At 38.7% G+C, this 23,018-nt stretch overlaps 1 protein-coding gene across 5 annotated transcripts in view; it reads left to right on the top strand.

Annotated features, from left to right (window-relative positions):
- The window catches only part of ATP8B4 (ATPase phospholipid transporting 8B4 (putative)), a 193,373-nt gene that overhangs the window by 152,673 nt on the left and 17,682 nt on the right, over positions 1 to 23,018 (top strand). For all 5 annotated transcript variants that reach the window (XM_074327761.2, XM_074327758.2, XM_019730670.3 and 2 more), the window contains 4 exons: positions 4,773 to 4,920; positions 7,753 to 7,936; positions 8,462 to 8,685; positions 21,333 to 21,416. In XM_074327761.2, coding sequence (XP_074183862.2) covers positions 4,773 to 4,920; positions 7,753 to 7,936; positions 8,462 to 8,685; positions 21,333 to 21,416 — 640 coding nt within the window. The remainder of the gene's footprint in view (positions 1 to 4,772; positions 4,921 to 7,752; positions 7,937 to 8,461; positions 8,686 to 21,332; positions 21,417 to 23,018) is intronic.

Raw genomic sequence — 23,018 nt, 5'->3', positions numbered from 1 at the left:
TCTAGAGGGCAAATTTACAGTATATTTCAAAATTATATATATGTACACTTTTGACCCAATGATTCTTAAGAATTACCGTTAAGAAAATAAATGGAAAAATGTATGAATATGTATATAAAGAAATATGCATTGCTATATAAATTATGAAAATATAAAATTTAAGTTGCTCAAATAGCCGGCCATAAAAATTTTGTTAATTACTATGATATACTCATATACGTGCAATGGAATACTATGTAGTCATTAAAAGTTATTACATGTTTATTGACATTAGAAGATATCCATGGTATATTTAAGTGAAAAATGAGATTATAAAATATCATGCATACTGTAAACGCTTTTTAAAAAAAACGTGTGTGAGTGTATGTATATATGTATGTATGTATGTAAAACACTATGCATCTATATCCATATCTGTCTACCTACCCATCATGCTCTGGAGGACATATACTGTTATTCTCTCTGGTTGATAGAATTAAGGATAATGTTTGCTTTCTTTTTATGGCTCTTTGTATTATCCGAAGTTGTAATAGTATTCATGCAATACTTTTACAATTAAGAAGAAAGCCAAAAAATTATCTCCAGTTTTTTAATGAGAAGAAAAAAATTTCAGAGGGAAAAAATAATTTCTATCTAGACTAATTATTTCAGTACCCTTGTGGCCACCTTGGTTAACTGACTGGCAAATAATGCTTATTTCAACTCAGACTTAGAGATCACCCCCTTCTTAGAGTCTAAAACTGAGAGGCAATGCATGGTAGAAAATTCTGTATAAGAGAAATCAATACATTTACAGTATGCATTTGCTTACTATTAGGATTGGGGAGAAAAGAACACCCAAGAAAATTTATTGCTGGAGGTGCTGTCTATAATTCTAATCTTGGATACTTATATCAAAACTCGTAGTTTTGGGGATAAACTATTGAAATCATAAATTTATACTCTTCAGTTTTCTTGTGTTATACTTTTGAGTTCAGTGAGAATTCATACAAAAACAAACAAAATATATCAAAAGAACAGAATCCAGTAGCTATTGGGAGGAAATGACCTAAATGCTTATTTTTAAACCTGACAAATGTGTTTAGATTATTTCATAAACATGGATGTAGTTTTCATGCATATTATGCATATGACTTGTTTGAAATTTAGTGTCATGAAACCATTATAGACACTTAGAGTCCTGGGTTAATTTTGCTGCCATACCAGCTCTAGTACTGAGGACATGCTCAGAGGTCTACAATTAAACTCTTTTACAGTTTCTCAGAAGATTACTGCATTTATTACATTTCATCAATACATATGTTGTCTGCCCAAAAGAAAAACAGACAGAATATAATTTTGCTTCGGCTGACAGGCAAACTCATTCCATGTTTCATTTTTGTTGCCTTGATTAAATGCTTTATTGTTAGAAAAATTGATGTCTTATAAATAATTAAACCATGAAGTGACTCCACTCCACTGCTTCTGAGAAGTAACCCAGTGATACACGTAGGAATTGATATTTCCTCCTTAATCAACAAAATATGCATTTTTTTTTTTTTTTTTTAACATCTCCTTGGTGGAAAGGTAGTTGTTTGAATGAGCAGGGTTGATTGGCTCCAGGGCCAAGAAGGTAGCATTAATTGTATGACCTGGGCTGTATATAAGACATTAGCCAATAGGGAGGCATTTGGTGAAGGTGAACATCACGTTGCCCATAAATGTAGACAGATTTTTTTAAACACTATGCAGGCCCAACAAAAATGCATCTTGTTCCTAATTCCCAACTTCTAGTCCCCCAGGCAAAATGTTTTAGTAAGTTAAGTTTCTATCATAAATGGTAAAACTGTAGAGCACTAAGTAATCTTAGAGATCTAGTACACGTGGGTACAGCTACCCAAGTTTTCATAGCTGGTATCAACCAGTCTGACTGGCTGGTACCACTCCCTCAGTTTCTAAGAAAGAACAGTTTCTAAACTGGTTCAGAGGTTTAATGTCTTACAGGTCATACAGGTAGTAAAGGGGGGAACTAGGGATTGAAATAAAAATTTCATCTATCTCTCCGCTTTGGTACTGTTGGCAGAGTAGTGCAGCCCTTTAACTGCTCTTCTGGCATTCTATCTTTGTCTCAACATAGAGGCAACCTGTGGCTGAATCTATGGGTAAACCTGTTCAGTATGGTACACCGAGAACTAGGAGTTAGAAGTCCTGGGTTCTAGCCTGGGCCTGTTACTGACTAATCAAATGGCTAGAAGTCAGATAACTCAACTGTGGGCACATGAGATGCCAGAAGCAGACCTCAGGCCTAAACCCAAATTTCTGGGTCCCAATCCTAATGCTATTATACCAAAGTCAAGATTGTCTTCTTTCAAACATGATGTCATGACTTTATGTCCTCACACTTTTAATGCCTTAAGTAGACTGACTGACAAAAGGATTCCTTTCCCTGCCGTCTCTTCTTTATAGACTGCATGTGCGCCAACGTGGGCCTAACTGCTTTGCCGTGTTTGTGGTGGCATGGGGCTGTAAATGCCACGGTTGCTTCAACCATTAATTCATTTCTGCATGCCAACATTGTAATAGACTGACCTTTATTACAAAGCTTGGAAAAAAGGCATGCTTTTGTTTTAGCATGTGTTATTTGTATTCTGTGGTTAAGCATTGTGTGTAATGCCTGCAAAAATATATAGTTCATCTTCATTGAAGGGAGTTATGCGTAGCTTTTGCCCTCCTAATAAATTGTTTTTGTGAGAACCAGCTGGTATTTGAAGAGCTAAGTTCCGGGAAGAAAAAAGAAATGACAGTAATAGAGCATGGGCAGAGGTCTTAAAACTTCTGAGCCCAGTCTAGAGGGTTGGCCAGTGCAGAGGAAGTGCGCTGGGAATTTAAGCAGAGCTAGAAAAACTGTGCCTTGTCTGCCTGGAAAGGGTTCATATGAAATGTTAGGAAGACAGTTTAGGGGGGGAAAAATCCTAAGTAAATAAAATTTCAGCCAATACTTTCATGAACTTCACCCTTCTTTGGAATGTTTTCATTCTCTGGGGGGAAAACAGAGATTGTGTCATTTATACAGCGAGTGTGAACTTTACGAAAAAGGAAACCTCAGGAGATTTTTGCCCTTTGGTGCTCTCTTAGGACCCAATTTATGAGCTCTGCAACATTGTCAGAAGAATGTTCATTTTCGAGGAACTTGTCTCTCTTGCTTTCTTCATTATATGAGACTGTAAATTTTCATGTCTGTGAGAAGGATTCCCTGACATGGTTATCTGATGCAATAGTCTGGTCCTCCCACTTAAAACAATGATTTTTCATGTCTGCTCTCCCTCCCCTTCCCCATCCTAACTCTTAAATTTCACACGTAGCACTCTGACTTTATAATTTTTTTAATTCTGGAATCTGATAGCTAAATGCATAATATCATCCTTGGAGCCAGGGGTATGTAACCTCTGGGTATGTAACCTCTGGGTTGCTTGGGTTCCTAAATACAGGCTATGATTTTGGTCCTGGACAGCAGAAGATGCTGAGCCAGAAGATAGGGTTTTTTGTTTTGTTTTGTTTTTTAAACTTAGCATGTAAACAATTAACGTTACATTTTCAAATAGATAGAAAGTTGAAGATTAAAATGGTTGTTTCCGTACAGTGAACATTCCCTTCTTTCAGAGGAGCAACAGCATAAAACCATTTTGTTAAACATTTTCTATGTAGAATGAGCCTTTGGGGAATCATTTCATTTTTCTCTAAGCCAAAACATCCATTTTCTGGCCTCTCAGTCCCCATTTTCTCATGCGCACTCATTTTGTATATGTGAGTTGTAGCCGAAAGTGTTGGTGGCAGACTTTGACACTCATCTTCAGGGAGTGTCTGCTGTACAGCTCCCGGGTTGTGGTCGAAAGTTCTGTCGTCTTGTCAATTTGCCCTATGTTACTTCAAAGCCTGTCATTCAAGGGTCTTTGGAGAGAGGAAATTTCCCTTCCTTTAAAAGCATCATCTTTTCGTTTTGAAGAGACAAGTAAAATGCCACTTTTAAGGATACTGACTCACCATACAATCTTCCTCTTCCTCAGAGATGGATGAGATGTGTGCAAGACTATTCTGCTGATTAGATCTAGGACAGTGAAGGGAGTTTCCCTTCGGAATGACCCTCTACACTTGGGTGTCTATAGTTTCTTTAGAGACTTATTCTATTGTTTGAGCTGATGAATACAATTTTCACTTAAAATATTCCATTGTATTATAATGACTCTGCCAATTCAGTAAATGCCATCATTTGTTTTTAATTGTCAAATTTATAAAAGATGTCGTTCTTAGAAGCCTGCTGTTTTAAGATGGATGATATTACATTGTTCTCCAGATTGATTACTTTATTTACTCTATAGATGCCCCAGAATTCCTAGAAGATTTCATCAATTGTCTTTAGTCTTTCATTATTTAATGACATCATGTGACAGATCAGTGTTTCTTAAGCTCTTGAAGCTCAACCTTATATGCCAAGTTTGTCAAGAGCCCCTGATTGAAGCCCAGATTAAGATGGTGATTTAGCTTATAAGTAATTTAAAACATTCAAGATGATTATGTTTTTATTATGTTGACCCTCCTACTTGTTGGAATTTGGAATTTGCTATGGTATCCCTATCACAAAGAATTACCCAGCTTGCTTACCGAAACAGAATCTTATGCCACAGTCTGTCTGAATAGTGATGAAATGAATTTACCTCTAAGCTAGTCTCTTGTTAAAGTAGAAAGGTATGCTCTGTATACTTTGTTATGATTTGCTTTCCTCCTTTTCTTTTAAGGAAAGCAAAGGAAAGTTTGTTTGGACAAGACAGAAGCTTTTCCAATGGCCATGTAGCTTTTGAAAAAAAGCAGCAGCTAGAGCTGGACTCAGTTGTAGAAGAGACTGTAACAGGAGATTATGCCTTAATCATAAATGGCCACAGTTTGGTGAGTTCATTGAAGGCTTTGTTCTTTCTTTTTCTTCATCCTAATAATTGTCTTTTTTGTACTGCCACAATGAGATCTCCTTTTGTGTTTTCAAAATAAATGACACTACTGGAAACAAGGCATATGTAATGATTTCCTGTTTGCAAAAGGAAAGGAAACTTCTAATATATATTTCATATATTATTGCTTGAACCACCACAATGAAGGGGGAGGATACAAATAAATACTGAAATCACAGAATATCAATCTTGTCTAAATGACTATAGACCATTTAGCAATATCATTTAAGTGCTTTTCTAAGGGAGAGTGTCACAGTTCACTGTTATTTAATTAAAATAATGCAACTGGATGAATGTATTACAATCACTGCTCTTGTTAATGTTTGTGATTTGCAGAGTACAACACGACCTTCATATAATTACCACACCAAATTATTGCCATTAAGGTACCTTTGGTGGTTTTTCTAAATAGCAGCATTTTACAGCAATGCCAAACAATTTGCTTTGATTAGGAAATCTGGTTCTTGTCGTAATAGAATAAACTTGCATTGTACTTTTAATGTAGTTCAGGTTCCAAATCTTGAACAAATATCAAAATGCTCTTCTGAGTTTCTAATTTAGAAAACAAAAGTTCTGATTGCGCTCCAGTAAAATTATCATTTATATGCAAAAAGAGCTAATCTCACATCTTTCTTCAGCGTTGATGATCATTTTTCACTTCTGGAGTTTGAAAAATAAATGTTATCTTCTTTTAGACAGTTTCTTAGAGGACCAAAGGAGCTGGATATGCATATATTGTACTTTCCCCCTTGTGATCAGCTGTCTGTTAGCTCTTAGTGCTTAGAGCATTATCCAGCTGGATTCCAGACGTAATGATGTGTTGCCTTCTACACCGTGGAAAGTTACAGAGCTCAGCTGCAGGCCAAGCTCAGTTGAAAGTTTGTCCAGATGACACGAACTTCTCCCTTGCACAAATGGATAGCAACTGAAAATTATGAACCTGTCAATTGGGACTTGGAGCTCGTGGCTTCCAAGCTAACTTGCCCGGGGACCACAATATGGAAAAGGTCGCCAATGAGCTGTACTTTGCTTTTTCCTTCAGGCTCAAAGAAGCCAATGTGTGGTGGGTTAAAGTATTCAGGTGATAACACACTATTCTCCCTCTGTCTCTAAATCTCTTGAAAGGAAGAGCTAAGATAGATGCTTTTAAGAACCCCTTCGGCATCAATGCCTAAAGCTTGTGAAACTATGAAATGTCAATTTCCGTTTAAGGAGAACTGACCATGTTTCTGATAGCATTGTCAAAGGCTAAAAAAACAAAGAAACAAAAAACACAAAACAAATTATGATTCCAGTTTGCTTAAATCTTGATGCTTTGTAGAATATAATTGGGTCTTTCTCAGAGTCCGAGTTTAGATTTTCATTTGTTGATAACAAAGGAAAAAGAAAATACAGAAAAGGGGACTATTCTGGGCAAGACAGTTAGTTACACACCTTCTCTTTCAGAAAGGGTATTTTTATTTGAGAATGCTAACTCACCGTTTCCCCCTAGGAATTATAGGCCTTGACATTAGAATTTTCTACCAGTGTCATGTTTTTGTACTCATTCATCCATCCTTCTAGTCATACCATTAGCTTTTACTAAGCATGCTAGGTCATAGTACTAGAACCTGAAGATAAGGGTGTGAATAGAACATGGTCCTTGTTTTAGGGATTGCCATCTGTTGCAGGAACTGATCTGACAGTGGTTTGACAAATACTATAAAGAGGAACGAACACAGTGCTTGAGAGCACAGACACATTTAGTTCCTGTGGGAAAGTCAGGGAAGACTTCCTGGAGGAAGTGGTGTTTTCAGATAGAGAAGACAGCAGTGCTATGGTACAGAAGCAAGAAAGAACACGTCAAATTATGGAAATAAGCAATTTGGCACAATGGGAGTAAAGAATAAAGTTAAAGGTGGTGGTAGAACACAGAACTCAAAAGAAATATAAGGACCAATTGTGATGAGCTGTGAATATCTTGCCAAAGATTCATTCAGAGATACTGATGATTCAAAGTTTAGGTGGATTCCCGTTTCCTTTTACTGTGTTTATTAAGCAATGTACAGTGAGATGTTCTCTAAAAAAAAAAAAATTCAGAGTTAATTACAAAAGATTATGCTCTCTTTTTAAGTTATTTCTTGGCATATGTAAAGGCTATTATGTACTTGGAGAGAAGCGAGGGTGGAAATGGTTGGGGGACCCTGTGGGAGCTACCACCTGTTTTTTTTTGCATGCCACTCTTTTGCACAGTCCTCTGGATTTCAATCACTACTCTTCAAGGGCTAATTTCCAGATTATCTGCTTTTCATTCACCTGTGCATTAACAACCACAGCAAACACTAAATATACAAAACAACAATGCAAAAGAAGCAAAAATTCCATCATGTAGGATAAACAAATTGCCATCATTTTGTAGTTTAATTCTAAACTCGGTGAAGTGATGGATAGATTCTGTCTTTTGTTTTTCCTTATTTCCAGAGATTCTGGAACTTCTCTGGCATTTATAATAACTGTCTCTCTCCAATGCAGCATGATAATGCGCCAAGGAGGACATGCAAAGGGACTGTGTCTTTTATGTTTATTCTAAATCTTGGCACTTAGTAGGAGTTCAATACTCATTTCTTTACTTGGTTGTTGTTGCTTATGTGACCCTGAATTGACAATGACTATTGAAGTGAATTAGAAAAGAAATCAGTTGAGAAATAAGAAATCTGCTTCCCAAATGATGGCTCTTGTTTATTGTTTCTTGTTCTAGTCTGGATTTTTTTTTTTTTTTTTTTAAATCACACAGGCTCATGTCCTAGAAAGTGATGTCAAGAATGAGCTCCTAGAACTTGCCTGCGTGTGTAAGACTGTGGTGTGCTGCCGAGTGACGCCACTCCAGAAAGCCCAAGTAGTAGAACTGGTGAAGAAGCACAGAAATGCTGTCACTTTGGCCATAGGTGATGGAGCCAACGATGTCAGCATGATCAAAAGTAAGAGAACATTCGCTCAACGGGGGCTGCTGCAGATTTTGCGCCCTCAGAGTCAGCATTTGGCCGTGTGTAATGGAGACTGCATGACAACTTCATTTTCCCAGTGCTTCTGAGCGAACACTCTGGATCTAATGGGTCTACCATTATTAGCATTCATAAAAAAAAAAAAAATCCTCTTTGTATCTAAATCATTTGTACATTTTTAGGCCAGAAAAGGACATTGGTGTAGAGGAAGGAACGCTGGTCCTATAATCCCAACCCTTGGGTTTAGTCCCAGTTTCACCTGTAAATTACAGATTGTAAAACCTTGTGCAGGTTACTCAAATTTTCTGAGCTGATGCCTCTTTTGTAAAACTAGAATAAATACCTATTGTGAGTGTTTCATGTGATAATATACGTGAAAGTTACTAATGCTATACTGTAAGTTTTCTGTACATGAATAATAACATAAAAATGGAATGACAAGTTCCCGAAGAGACGGTATCTTTGTTTGGGGAGTGAAAGCCTTCCTCTTTTCCTTTGTAGGTGCTCACATCGGCGTTGGCATCAGCGGCCAGGAAGGACTGCAAGCGGTCTTAGCCAGCGACTATTCGTTTGCACAGTTTAGATACCTCCAAAGGCTTCTCCTTGTCCATGGAAGGTGGTCCTATTTCCGAATGTGCAAATTCTTATGCTATTTCTTCTATAAGAATTTTGCATTCACACTTGTGCATTTCTGGTTCGGTTTCTTCTGCGGTTTCTCAGCCCAGGTTGGTAAAAAAGCACTTTTCTTTCCTTTATTCAGACCCACCCTGGATTGTAAATGACTGTTCCTCATGACTCTTTACTAATAAAAGACATTTTTATGTGCCTAATACAAGTGACAGTATGGCAGTTATGTAATTGATAGTTGACTTGAGCTTTGAACCCAAGAACAATATACAGTTAGTTGGAATTTTATTTCTTCTTCTCTTATTTACCTAATAACAAATAGGTACTCTTTCCTGTGCACTGGTAAGTTTTTATTAAATTATTTTTGTATGATGACAGGTAAGCTTGATGTAGAGTTTTAACTCAGAAGTCTGAGAAACATTAACAAGAAATGTTGAGGTATCTCTATTGGGAAGACAGTCACTCACCTAACACACTGAATGTAAATATTTTAAATCAGGGAGAAGTCATTGATACCCTGATAGCAAGGATGTTTTGACAGTAGCTAAAATTTGATATATAGATTATGTATTTGTAAGGAAGAAAAATTAGCAAATTTATAAATTAGGATTCTACTTTTGTATCCACTCATATTCATATTAAAGGATATTACTTAATCCCATATCTTGGATATCAGGAATGTTTGGACTGTGGGTGTCAACTGTGAAATGTAACTCCTATAGCATTTAAATATACTTATGAATAAAAAAGGTGTTAGTGTTTTAAACAACAACAAAATAAAAAGATTGTCCTTAAAAATGAAATGGGAGCCATAACTCATTAAAGATTTCTTCAGTTGTTCTTCCTCTTGGGTTTAATCACTGGTTTCAATGACATGCATAAAGCTAACTTTTGTCAATCATTTTATTCCAGAAAAAATGAGGATGAATTAAATCTTTGCATTCTATATTATCTTCAATGTGCCAAGGGAGATTAGAAAATCCTTTTTGTAATGAAAATAGGTTTTGTACATCATTTTCTTTTTTTGAGAAGTTGAGATTTCTTAAAGTGAGGGACACCTATACCCACTCCTAGTTTTCTCTTTTAAGGACAACATTCCCAGAACGAAAAGCAGACTCTATTGATATTTTTGATAATCTCTAGATAGCTGAAGTAAAGCGAAGTCTTGATTTTAGCTTCTCAGAAATAAAACTTTTCTTAGCTCTACTTTGAGAAGGCATTGTGATGGGGATATTTACCTGCTCACAATTCCATTGTTGTCTGGCACAGATGAGTACGGGAGTGTGGCCTGTGCCTTCCTAGGCTGTACTTTCTTTCCCTCCTTGTTAGAATGAAGCAAGGCTATTTGCTAAGCTCTGTCTCTGAGAGATCCAGTTTTCATATTGTAAAGATTTGAGCCTTTTGAATAATCACAAACTATGCAGGGACGCCTTAACCTGCACTTAGAACTCTTTGGGCACAGAAAAGTTGTTAATGATTTGTACAATATGCAGACACACCAAGATTAGATAGGCACGTTCACTGCCAAAGTTGTCTTTGTTAAAACTGTGAAGTTGAAACTAGTGTTCCATAACTTCTAACCTCTACATTTAGATGATTTTATGCTCTGCTTTCAGGATCTGATAAAATTGGTCAGTCAGATGTTAAGCAACTAGATTTTTAATTCTCTCGCCAATGTTCACATTTAAAAAGAGAACAGCAAGGGAGAACAATGATTGCTCCAAAGACATGAGTAGCTGATGTTTAAACCCAGCTGTAAGAAACATCACCTGTCTAGAATTAAGTTGCTTAAGTCTTTGATTTAATTGCAGATGGGCAGAGCCCCTACTGGGATCTCTGCTCCAGGGCTACCACAAGTGGGAGTGAGAGCCGCCTAATCTGAGTGCTGGTTGCTATAGGCCCCGCCCCCCGTCTCCATCTCTCTGATGCTCAAGGGTTGAGCTCCTGCAGATTCCCCCAGTGATTCCAGTGAGGCAAGAGGGGAATGGACCTCCCGGGAAGTGTCCTTTAGTGCTCAGAGAGCTGAATGTCCATCTTGGGCTCTTTTTTCCCCACTGGGTGCAGTGCTGTGCCTCCTGGGAGAGGAGCGATGTGGTCAGGGGATAATGGCTTCTCTTCTCATATGCTCCTCGGTCTCTGTGGTCTGGGAGGGGTGGGGGTGCTTCAGCCTCATTCCCCAGTTCTGGATTTTCACAATGGTGCCTTGTCTGTGGATAGTTGCCAGTTGGTCGTCTTGTGAGGGGAACTAACACTGTTCTTGATGGCATTACTCCTGAAGTCACTTTTTTCCAGAGAGTATTTGGCTTCTGCCAGTTCTCTGGGGACACTGCCTACCTACGATCTTTATATCTGTTCCAGGATCTTTTGAATTGTAAATCTGGTGAATACCATTTGTGGTGCAATTTTGTAGGAGATAATTTTTTGTCTCTCCCTTTAGCTAGTATCAAGGTTGACAGTCACGTTTTGTTGCATTCCCTTCTGCACATGGATTTTTCCTTTTCTCTCACACTAAGAATTCAGCCCTTAGCTGCCTTAGCTTTATTAGATTCCTGATTTGGTCTAATCTTGGCATCAATAATGGTGTCTCTTACAGTAAAGTGTGTCTTAGAGTCAATGAGATTTGGTATTATTACCCAAACTCATTGGGCACAGAACCCTGTTTTTTTGTTTTCCCCCAAGCAATATGCATAATGTCCTGTAGAATACGTGCTATATAGAACCCACTTTGGCAAATTCTGGAATAGGTGTCTCTTCAATGACAGTTTCAAAACCTGACAATGCCCTGCTATTTATCTTAGTTCCAATGTTTTGGAGGCAGTAAGATGTATGAAGGACAAAATTATGCTAACAATACTATCTCCATAGGAAAAAAGCTATTTATTTTTCTCCCATTAAAAAACATCCATTTTTTTTAATTAACTCTAGTCCAGGGGACAAAAGAACCCTGTTTTCATGTGCTAAAGTGTAGAGGGTCCTGCAAAGTCTTTTCCACCATCCTCAAAGTTTTTCTCTGATTATAAAAATAATTATATGTGAATATATATCAACTTTTATATATTTAAGACCATACCAGTTGTATCTTTCTTATTTAAAAAAATCACGTTTTTAGAAATCCCTCGTTTTACATTCTTGACTTTTTTTCTAATGTCAAGAAAATTCATTCTGAAATATGGATTTATTATAAATTATTTAACTATTCTGATTTTATGAATGTTTAAATGTTGCCATTTTAATTGAATATTTATTCCTTGCCCTTGGCTGTGAGTCCTATGACACTGTCAAATTGCTAGTAGGAATACTTTTTTACCATCTTGGGAAGAAAAAACAAAATGATGAATAGGACAAGTCCCTACCCACCTGGAACTCATTTTCTCATTGGGAAAATAAAGAATTGCATATAGTAAGTCCAACAGAAGTATTGTAATTGAAGTTAATATTAGAGCATGGGAAAAGGAGAAATTTATGAGGATCTGGGACAACTTCAGGAGCTCAGTTAATCTCAAATAAGTATATGAATGTTTCCAAAATTAAGTGGAGGTCTGAGGCCTGAAAGTCTACCGACCTGCAGGGATTCAGGGGCTGGCTTGTGTAAAGGTATGAGACTGTAGAGAAAAAGGAGGAAAACCCTCCCCATGTACCTGAACATGTTCCAACTGACCAGCAGTTAGCTGAATTAGAAATCTCTTTTTCATTTCTAAAATTTCGTTTAAAGTCAACTCATTTAGAAAAATCTTTTTAAAACTCGATGGCATTGAAGGGGGATCATACTTAATGGTATTTTGTACAGCAAAAGCGTCTTCTAGAACAAGCGCTATTCCACTATGAAGATGGAAATTCTGGTGTTCCCCAGACCCACCCAATATAAGTGGCCTGGTGTGTGGTGATACCGAGAACTGGCTGTGAGGGCCTCTTGGAATTGACTCTTTCTCATTCCCTGTTTTTCACGAGAAGGTCCTGATTAGCAACAGGTTTAACTGAAAAATCTATTGGCATTTTTTCTTAGCCCTGTTTTTCTAAGGATGATATGCTGTAAATGAGGCAAGTGAAAAGAAAACAACATATTTGGGAGAGATACTAGTCTTCAGAGAATGAGATTTTTTGAATAGGGGGTACTTTTGGAGTCACACTTTTTTACCCCATTGAGATCATTTGGGTGGCTTTGGCCTCTAAAGCCATGTGCTGGGTGACAAGGCTTTCTTAGCCTCGTAAACCCATTAGGTAGCTTACTTCCAGTCTGTTAATGCAAGTCGGACATCTGAGGTCTCTCTACCCCATGCCATTACTCTCCTAAATTGCTTCAATGGAATTGAAAGCTCCGTGGTGAAATAAAAACACGGTAGTAATAAAAACTCGGAAGATTTCAGGAACAGCAGGCATGTGTTTAAGAGGCCTTTGCCTTCCTTGGTAGGCCTGATCGTCAGTCACTTATCTGTCCCACCCTGACAGAATCGAGACTCACACACACACATCCTCCAACACAGAACATACAGTCTTTGAATTCTCATTCATTTAACAGGAATAAACAGAGTGCCCGTTTAGGGCCAAGTGCTCTGCTGGCCTCCAGGGACACCAGAATACCACAGGGATACAATTCCTTCCTCAGGGAACTTACATTCTGAGAACAATTTTATTTTTATTTTCATAACTGTGAAATTGATGTGGAATAATTCCATAGTCACCTTTCTCTTATTTTTCCACCAAGAGGTTTTTTTTTCGTTATTGGATTTTTCTTTTTTTAATTACATTTGTTATGGATGAGCCATGTCTTGGGGCCAACTGTCCAATCTCAGTATGATTCATAAGTACCTAAATATTTCTTCCCTGCACCTCTCCACAGATTGTTTTGAAGTAATCCACTCTGCAGCCGAAAACATCCGACCAAATGTAAACAGATTGTGCTTTCTTACATACAATGTTGACTTTTAAAAACACCAGTTTAATTACTTAATGAAGTGACATGTGCTATTTCTTTACTACCTTGGCCTGTCTCTCAGAGCCTGGTAAATTTTATCCAGGCTGTTCCTCTCTGATCGCTCCAGTAGATTCTAGCCAGTGCCCCATCCTGGTAGGTGGGCTGGGGTAGATGTGCAAGCCGATCTTGCTGTGGCGTGCGAGGCTCAAAAGGGCCAGTGGGTGGGATCGTGCACTGCCTGTGGGATGAAGGCACTTAGGACATGTCAGATGAATGATGATGTGATACAGGCTAGGCTGTGCTTGTTTTATGGACTTTCTTCTGGTTAACGTCAGTACCGCGCCTCTGTTGTGATTGCTTAGGGACACACAAGAAAAGACTCTGCCTGGGAAGAACCAGACTCCTTTTGCTTGCTTTCCTGGGTGGACTTTCCTGAGAAACAGCTGAGGTACAGAACAAAAAGTGTACGTTTTGTTGAAATCTAGAATCTTTGCTCTGGCAGGGAATGTCAGAGATAATGAATCCAGCCCTCCCTTTTAGAGAAGAAGAAGAACCCGAGTCCCCCAAGAACCAAGGCAAGCTGGGGCTGGACCCCAAGTCTTCCGACTCTCTTTTCAGTGCTCCATCTACTCTGCTTGATAAGTGGCCACTTGAATTGTCACAGACTTAGAAAGGAGAATATTTTTGGAAAGGCTGTATCTTAGAAAGGCTATTATCTTTTATTTATTTTTTTCTCTTTTTAAACTGTCTTCCCCCAAATCTCTAACCAGGCAAATGTTTGCTTAATTTTGAATCTAAAGGAGAAACATCCAGGAAAACTCAGTATAATGTGACTGTTGGGGGAGGAAATTAACTCCTTTACTGAGAGAGAACTAATGTCTTGGGGCGTATCTCCCAGACCTTAAGTCCTTAGAAAGGCCAAGACTGTCACTAGGCAAACTGCCTCCTAGAATCATCTGGAAGCTTGAAGCCACCTTCTGCCAACAAACACTACAACCAAACTGCTACTGAGAGACAATTTAAATATAATCTGTCCTGATGAGATTTCCAACCAGATTTCTGGACCAGAGGGGTTTGGAAAAAGGTCAAATAAGTCTCTAAGCTGAATCATAGATCCTTTTTAAGGACATGCCTCATCCTTAATCTGTTATCAAAGCCCACATGACTTTCATGGAGTCCACTGTGGATTTGTGTGCACTATTAGTATGTGTAACTAATTTCAAAAGTACCCTATGCCCTCAGGATTTTTAATAAAGATGAGCTGTTCCCACCAGGTATAGAGCAAAAAAAAACACACAAAAAAACACAAGACATTGGTTGAGGCCCTATTTAGGAAATTCGTGTTTGAAACTATGCAACTACTGGCACTGTGTACTTGTGAGATGATATTATCTGATGACAATTTATCATTGTCAGTGAGATACAGAGCTGTGTATGGTTTTTTTTCTTTCTTTTTTTTTAATTCTGCTGTGATATGGAAACAATTATGTTGTCAAGGCCAGAAAAACTTTAGTTCTGACAAACAATATAAGAAAACTCATAATGAAAAGTTTGGAAAGTGACACGAAAGAGTGCAACTAATCTCAAGGCTTTGACGACTTCATGGATTTGGTTACCTGAGAGCCCATCTCAACCTGGCATGGGGGTTCCTTTCCCCCTCGCCATCCAGATGTGCTCTGTGGAAAACCCAGGAAGGGGCGAGTGCTCAGGCTCAGGCCATTCCTGGATCCTGCGAATGGGTTTCTGCTAATTACACAAATCAGTAACAGATGTGCTGAGGCTGAGCACCTCATATTTATTCCAAAATGTGTTTTCTTTAAATGACAAATGTTTTTTAAGGCCAAAAAGAAAAATATATATATATTGTTATATAATTTCCCCCTGCAACACACAGCAAAAAAGGGAGACATGGCTCCAAAGAGGTGGTTCATCCCGTTATTTGAACAGACAGCTAAGCCAGTGGTCTCAGAGAAGAAAGCCCTTAGTAACTTTAAGAGCCTTATTAAGGTTTATTTAAATGTGGTATTCTGTAAATCATGGAGTTTGTGTTCCCTAAGCTTTTACGTTATAATTTATAGTTGGAGTATTTTCGCTCTATATAAAACGGTATAAGCGTGATAAATTGCTCCCACAAAGAAGGCAGCAAGTTGGAGTTTCCTTAAATAGAACATTTTGTAGCCAAGGAAAGTAAGACTCAGAGAGATTGAGTATCTTACTCAGGGACACCCAGTTCTGTCTCTGACTCCAACCCTGTTACCCGTAAGACATTAGCTTTCCTTCGTTGAATACTTAGCACATGCCCACATGCCAGGCGTGGAGTTAGGTTCTTGGACCCATACAGAGGACTGAATTGTATCACCTGCTCAAAAGGAGCTTACAGTCTAGTGGCGGTGGCACTGGGAACTGGCACATAAATAATGAGAAGTCGACAATTATGAAGCAGTGAGGTATGGAGTGTCATGGTGTTACCAAGAATTAGCTGGAACCCAACCCTGGAGGGTGGGAGTGAGCAAGGCTCAGAAACGCTTCCCGGAAGACCTATACCTGGGCTGACCCTTCAAGGATCAATCATAGTGAAACAGGTGAGGAGTAAGAGGATGGGCATACCAGCACACCGCTGTGTGCTGGCACACACAGGAGGAAAGTCACAGAGTGAAGAATGGCTTGGGCAGGAACACCAGCGTGCTTAAATCAGTGGGATTTGGGGATTAATTTGATGTGAATGTCGGAGAAAGGGAGAAATATTAGATTTCTCACTTGGGTTCTGGGATGGATGTGGCGGTGTTGGAAACTGATACAGGGAACACCAGAGGTAGGTTTGGTTAAGGAGGTGGGAGAATGAGTTCAGGTGTGCATATGCTGAGTTTGAGGAACCTGTGGCACATTCTTAGGGGAATGTCTAGTAGCACGTTAAATATGTAATATTTATAAAAGGTTGTAAAATAATTGACTCAACAAATATTTATAGAGCACCTACCTTTGGCTAGACACTGCTTTAGGCATCAGAATTGTAGTTGTGAAAAAGGCTGTTTCATGGAGATTATCTTCTTGTAGGATGAAGACAGGTAATAAAGAAGTAAATAGATAAGATAAATTCAGAATTATTATTAAGAAAGAACTGGGTAATATAAAAAGTCTCATTAAGAGGTAACATTGTAGTTGTGTCCTAAGTGTTTAGAAGGAAACTTTCATATGAACACCCTGGGCTTAAAGTATTCTAGGCAGAGGGCATAGCAAGTACAAATGTCCTGAGGTAGGAATGAGCCTGGTAAGTTAGAGAAACGCAATCAGTGAAGCTGAAGCTCAGTGAGTGAGGCAGTGCAGGGAAGTGAACTTGAAGAGGTAGGCAGGCATGGAATCAGGAAGGGGTTTATGCCATGGTGAAGAGTCTGGATTCCATTCCAGGTAAAATGGGAAGCCTTTGGAGGATTTTAACCTGGGTAGACGGAGGCTAATGTTATCATTTTAAATGACAAAAGCCAGCATACAAAATTGTATTTATTGTATACTCTCAACTTATATAAAACAATATGGGGAAAAGGCCTTTAAGACAACTTGTCAAATGATACCACTGATCGAGAGAAGTGGTTTCATGCAATGTATGAATTGCTGTGAATACTGAGGCCAGAGTACCAGGCCAAGAACTTGGTCCTGACACTTGCTAGGCCGGCAGTTCCCAAACTTTATGATCTCCAGACCCTATCTATCAATATATATCATATTAGAAATTAAAATGGAGAAAAATTTAAAATTCTTTTACTAATTCATTAAAAAAAATGAACTCAGAATGTTTACCTAAATAACATATTTGAAAGAGAAAAAAAAACAACAACTGTATTTTCCAAAACAAAAAATAAGTTAGTGAGAAGAGTGTCATTTTTTATACTTAATCTCTTACTATTTGGCACAATAGGAGGCAGCTGAGTTTCATATCTGCTTCTGCATTTAGTTGGTTGTATTATCACAAGTCATATACATTTATGTGAGAATGAGAGTGAAAAGGGCAAATAAACAACTTCTTAGTATCATTGTGAAAATAGTTTTGACATTGTGGATCCCCTAAATGTTCCCTAGACGACACTTTGAAAATCTTTGTGTTCGATGTATGACATCTCCTAACTTGATGGGCCTCAGTTTCCCCATCTGTAATTTGGGGGCCATTAATAGCACTGACCTCCGAGGGTTGTGAGGATGTCGTGAGTCAATATATGTAAAGTCCTTAAACTGGTGCCTCGTACATAGTACCATGTTTCCCCGAAAATAAGACCGGGTCTTATATTAATTTTTGCTCCAAAAGACGCATAAGGGCTTATGTTCAGGGGATGTCATCCTGAAAAATCATGCTAGGGCTTATTTTCCGGTTAGGTCTTATTTTTGGGGAAACTCGGTAGGTGCTCAGTAAATATCAACTGATTTTCTTTTTCTTATTGTGATTCTGAGTGGCAATAAAAACTCTTCCAAGAAATTGCAAAACTCACTTAAACTTTGTTCTCACTAATTTTCCCTTCCTGTCCCTTCTTGCTGCGGTTGTGAAATGAGGCTTCAAATCCTAACGCCAGTTTACAAATTCTGCTGTCAAATAATCATAGGTTTTACCTCGTACGAGCCAGTTTGTGATGATGGTGGCACTTTCTGCCAGACCATCAGCTACTTACTGTTTGGCAGGTCATAATTGCCAAGCTTCTTCCTTTCTTCCTAATACCTGAAGTCATCTCTTCTCCATGAGTGGAAGTTGGGTGATGGATGAGATGGAGGAAGAATAAAATGATTTGACAGCAGCAGGTTCTGCCTGAGGCTACAAGACTTCGTTTTAACTGCTTTCCCCCTCATTTTTTCCAAACTGCAATCATGAAATGAATTGATACATTTGAGGAATGGAAGTCAGTTGCCATCACCAAATAGTTGAGAACTTGTGTCAGCTACCGGATTTTTTTTTTTTTTTTTTTGATGTGGGTGAGTGAAATTCCCAATCTTGGCTTCACAGTGGAATTACCTGGGAAAAAATTTAAAATTACCGATGCCTGGATCATCCCACCCCCAAAGATACTGATTGAATTGGCCTGGGGCATGGCATGGGCACTGGGATTGTTAAAATACTCCCAGTTTTGCCAGGCTATGATTTAAAAAGGTCATGTATTTTCTTTTTTTATTGTAGAATACAACAGATCTACAAAAAAGTACCTAATAGTTCAAAGTCAGATTAACAAATTGTAAAACGAACACCCATGTAACTATGATCCAGTGCAAAAAACCAGAATGTTGCCAAACTCCCAGTAGCTCCCCTTACTTTTTCTTAGCCAGACCCTTTTTCCAACTCTAGAGGTAACTATTACCCTGACATTTTACAATCACTTCGTTGCTTTGTCTTTTAATTTTATCACATGAGTATGAAGCCCTAAACAACATAGAATAGATTGGTGCATTTTGAACTTTACTGAAATTGAATCATATTTTTTTGTCTGGCTTCTTTTGCTCAACATTATTTATATTTTTTATTCATTTGTGTTTTTGGACATAGCTGTAATTTCTTGCATTTCATTATTCTGTAGTATTCCATTGTATCAATATAGTACTACAGTGTCTTTCTCCATTCCACTCCTGAGAGATATTTTCGTTGTTTCTGGTTTGGAGTTAATACAACCAGTGCTGCAATGAGCACTTTCATACAAGATGTGATAAAAAATTATGGTGAATATTTAAATTTAAAAAAATTATTACATAAAAGACACATTGCCATTAATGCCTCTCAAAATACCCCCCTCACTTTGAAGGCACTTGTCCCATCATTCTTGCCACTTTCTGAAGCAGTTGTGGAAGTCCTCTTCCATGAGTGTCTTTAGTTGCACTCTCATGGTTGCCTCAATGTCCTGAATCAATTCAAAACGTTTACCTTTCATGGTCATTTGGACTTTGGGGAAGAGCCAGAAGTCGCACGGTGCCAGATCCCAGATCCAGTGAATAGGTGGCTGAGGACACACTGTAATGTTTTTACTTGACAGACATTTTCATACCAGAAGCGATGTAGGACACGGAGCCTTTCCGTTGTGATCACAACGTATGGTGAATGCTGCTGTTGAGCGCCATCCAGTGGAAAGGCACGGATCTTCAATATGGGAGGTGGCATGTGGAACCTTAGTAACAGTGTGTGTGTGACAAGTTTCAACTTGTTCGGTGCACTCAGTTGGGTTATGGTTGAGAGAAGGTGTATTTTAAAGTGTGCCATATGTCATCCTACATCATGACAACGCTCCGTGTCTCACATCGCTTCTGGTATATGGCAATTTCTGTCAAATAAAAACATTACCATGTATTCTCACCCACCTTATTCACCGGATCTGGCACTATGCAGCTTCTGGCTCTTCCCCAAAGTCAAAATGATTCAGGAAATCAAGGCAGCCACAACAGCGCAACTAAAGACATTCAGGAAAGAGGACTCCCAGAACTGCTTCAGAATGTGGCGAGAATGATGGGATAAGTGTAATTGAAGCAAGGGGGAGTATTCTGAGGGGGATTAATGGCAATGTGTATTTTCCTGTAATAAATGTTTTTTAAATTTAAACATTCAACGTATTGTTTGATCGCACCTCGTATGTCTCCTGGTACATGAAGGCAGAAACTCTGAACTCATATATCTAGGTATAGAGTTGTTGAAAGCATTCCCTCATCAGAAGAAAGAGAGAGACTGAGCTGCAGTTCTGATGGACTCAGGGTAGATAGGAGTTGGCGTCTGGGATGCTGTTAAAAACTCCTACTCTGGGCTGTGACCCTGGAGGATGCATGCCAACCCTTGTTGCATACAACATTTTCTCAAATGTCACTTCTCAGTGAGACCCTCTCCAATCACCTTATTACAATCACAACCCTCCTGTATTTCCCTTTCCCCTCTTCTCCCTACTACTTATTATCTTCTAACTCACTTACCCCATATATGTTTCCTGCCATCATTGGATTGCAAGCTTCATGAGGAATTTGTATCCAAATGATCATGTTGAATTACCATTGCTTAGAACCTAATGGTTCTGGCACATAGTGGTTTCTCAATAAATGTTTATTGAATGAATGTATGAATGAATTTATGATATCAGTGGTAGAACAGACATTGGTTAGAAGTGGGATACCTAGATTTTAAGTTTTGCCTTTGCCTGTTTTAAGCATTGTAACTCTGAAAGATTCTGTTTCTACATCTCTATGTACTCATTAACAAAGTGGGGATACAATACCTGTTTTACATGCCTCATGGACTTTTAGTGAGGATCATGTAAGGAAGTCCTCTATATAGGTGTGAGGGGCTATTTTTATTGTCTTACTTGTTTATACCCAGTATCCTGGGCAGCTAGCTCCATACCCACCTTACTTTAAACCATTCCCAAGAAAAAGCGCTCAGGGTAGAGCTGACAGGTTAATTTCTGCATCTTTTTCTGAAGATTTTAGTGGCTCCTTTGTGTATCACTTAGATTAGACCACTGGATTCATTATAAGCCATCAAAAACCTGAAGAATGAAATAACAATCCACCACAAGGGTCCAGAGCCTTGTATGTGTCCAGTGTTGTGTTAGGTGTTCTATATATGTGATCTCCTTTCATCCGCACTGCAACTCTGCAGGGAGAGCATGGCTTCATTTTAAGATGCAGAAACGGAAGTTTAGAGAGCTCTAATAACACACTAAGGCAGCAGAGCTGTTAAGAGACAGAGCCTGGGGGAGAACTCATGTCTGTCTGACTGCAAAACTGAACTCTCACCCACCTCAGGAAATTGAGATATGTAATCCAAGAGCCAATAAGGTGAATAGCCTCATTCCTGGTGTTTCTCACTGATGTGTTATTTCTTTTCAGACCGTCTATGACCCGTGGTTCATCACCCTTTTTAACATTGTCTACACATCACTGCCTGTTTTAGCCATGGGGATTTTTGACCAGGTAGGTGTTTGTCTCTATCCTTACAACTTATTTTGCTCTGTTGATGCCTTTTAATTGCTTCTAACTTCTAAGTAGAAGACACAAGTCATGGAAGGAGTCTTAGGAGTGCAGTTGTTTTAATAGGTGCTGCATGGATCAAAAACCATTCCAGTCCCTCCACAACCCCCAAGGGGTTCTCTGATCAAAGTTTTGTTACTCTCCTCTTAGAGATTCATAGCCCACATTATTTCTGTTAAGGCTCTGAGACATCCTTCAGGAAACAGTCTTTTTGACTTCAGTTGAAGTCAGCATTTCCCAAAGTCATATGACTGTACTTTTACTTATCTATTTTTCATATATCATGTATGCCTCAGGGCTAGTGCCTCGTGGTTCATGCACCAGGAAATCCTGTGTTAGCCTCTGAATGTGTGGAGAACCACAAGTGATAGAAAATCATGGAACTAGGTTTGAGTGTAGAGAGCTAGCATCTGCAGTGACACTTCCTTGGCCAGCACAGCTCAGAACAGGAAGTACAGGCCAGCAGAGCACTCTCCTAATGGGAGAGGAAGACACAAGCCTTACAGCCATGGAGAGAAAGAGTGCAGTCTTCTATTATTAGCTCAACATGCTTGAGAGGTGAGAAGGGAGGGGATCAATTACAAAAATGGTGGCTCCTTGGCACACTCAGAGTCTTGGAAGGTATTTCCTGGAAGGGGGAAAATGTCTGGCTGCCTATGGGGAAGTAGAAGTCTCGCCAGAGGACTTTCCATGGCACAATTAGAATGTATTATTAAAAAAAAATTTTTTTTGAAGTATTTTTAAGGAGACCAGATTTTCTCCAGGCTGTTGTTAGACCCATTTGCTAGGCCTCATTTTCTGGCCCAAAGCCATCTATTGCAAAATATAAATCTTCACATTATGAGCTCACTCCACTCTCTCATTCTGTGGCTTTATAGTCAGTTATAAGTGTCATTTTTCCATATGTAAAAATGGCAGTTTGTGAATGGCATATTTTATGGAATCCTGCACAAAATAATAGACTCATAAAGACCTTAGATGTAAAGGATTTAAGCACATTCATTTCCAAGTGTCCATGTTGACAAGTAATGCTTTCCTTAGTGCTTTGTATCTGCCCAGAATGTGGAATAAAATAAAAACTAAAGTTGTTTTTGGGAAAAGATAGTTTTTGTGCAATTTGAAAAAAGTATATAAGCCCCTATTGCCATCCAGTTGAGTGTCTGCTCCTTTTCTTTCTCACTTTGTCAACATTGGTCCTTAAACTGATCACAGGCTCATGGAATCCTATGCTGGAAGGACCTCAGCGATCACCTACAGATCACTCATTTTATAAGGAGGAAGCCAAAGCTCGGAGGTTCAAGTCACTGCCCTAAAGCCATATGGCCAATAAGTGATAGAACTCAGCCTAGCACAGGCCACTTGACTCAGAGGTTGCTATGCTATTACTATTTTTATTCTCAATATCATTATTTTATTTGTTATTATTTATAGAGGTCTCTGTTATTCATTACTTATGGTGTGGCAAGAACTCTCTGCTGAATACATCCTCACTTACAGAAATGTTAACCACACCTCCCTCACAGGACCACTGTTAATGATTTCTGT

The sequence above is a fragment of the Rhinolophus sinicus genome, chromosome 3, assembly GCF_057876585.1.
Source record: "Rhinolophus sinicus isolate RSI-liver-muscle chromosome 3, RSI-T2T, whole genome shotgun sequence".
NCBI lineage: Eukaryota > Metazoa > Chordata > Mammalia > Chiroptera > Rhinolophidae > Rhinolophus > Rhinolophus sinicus.
The sequence above is the reverse complement of the archived record's forward strand: the minus strand, read 5'-3'. Positions and strand labels throughout refer to the sequence as shown.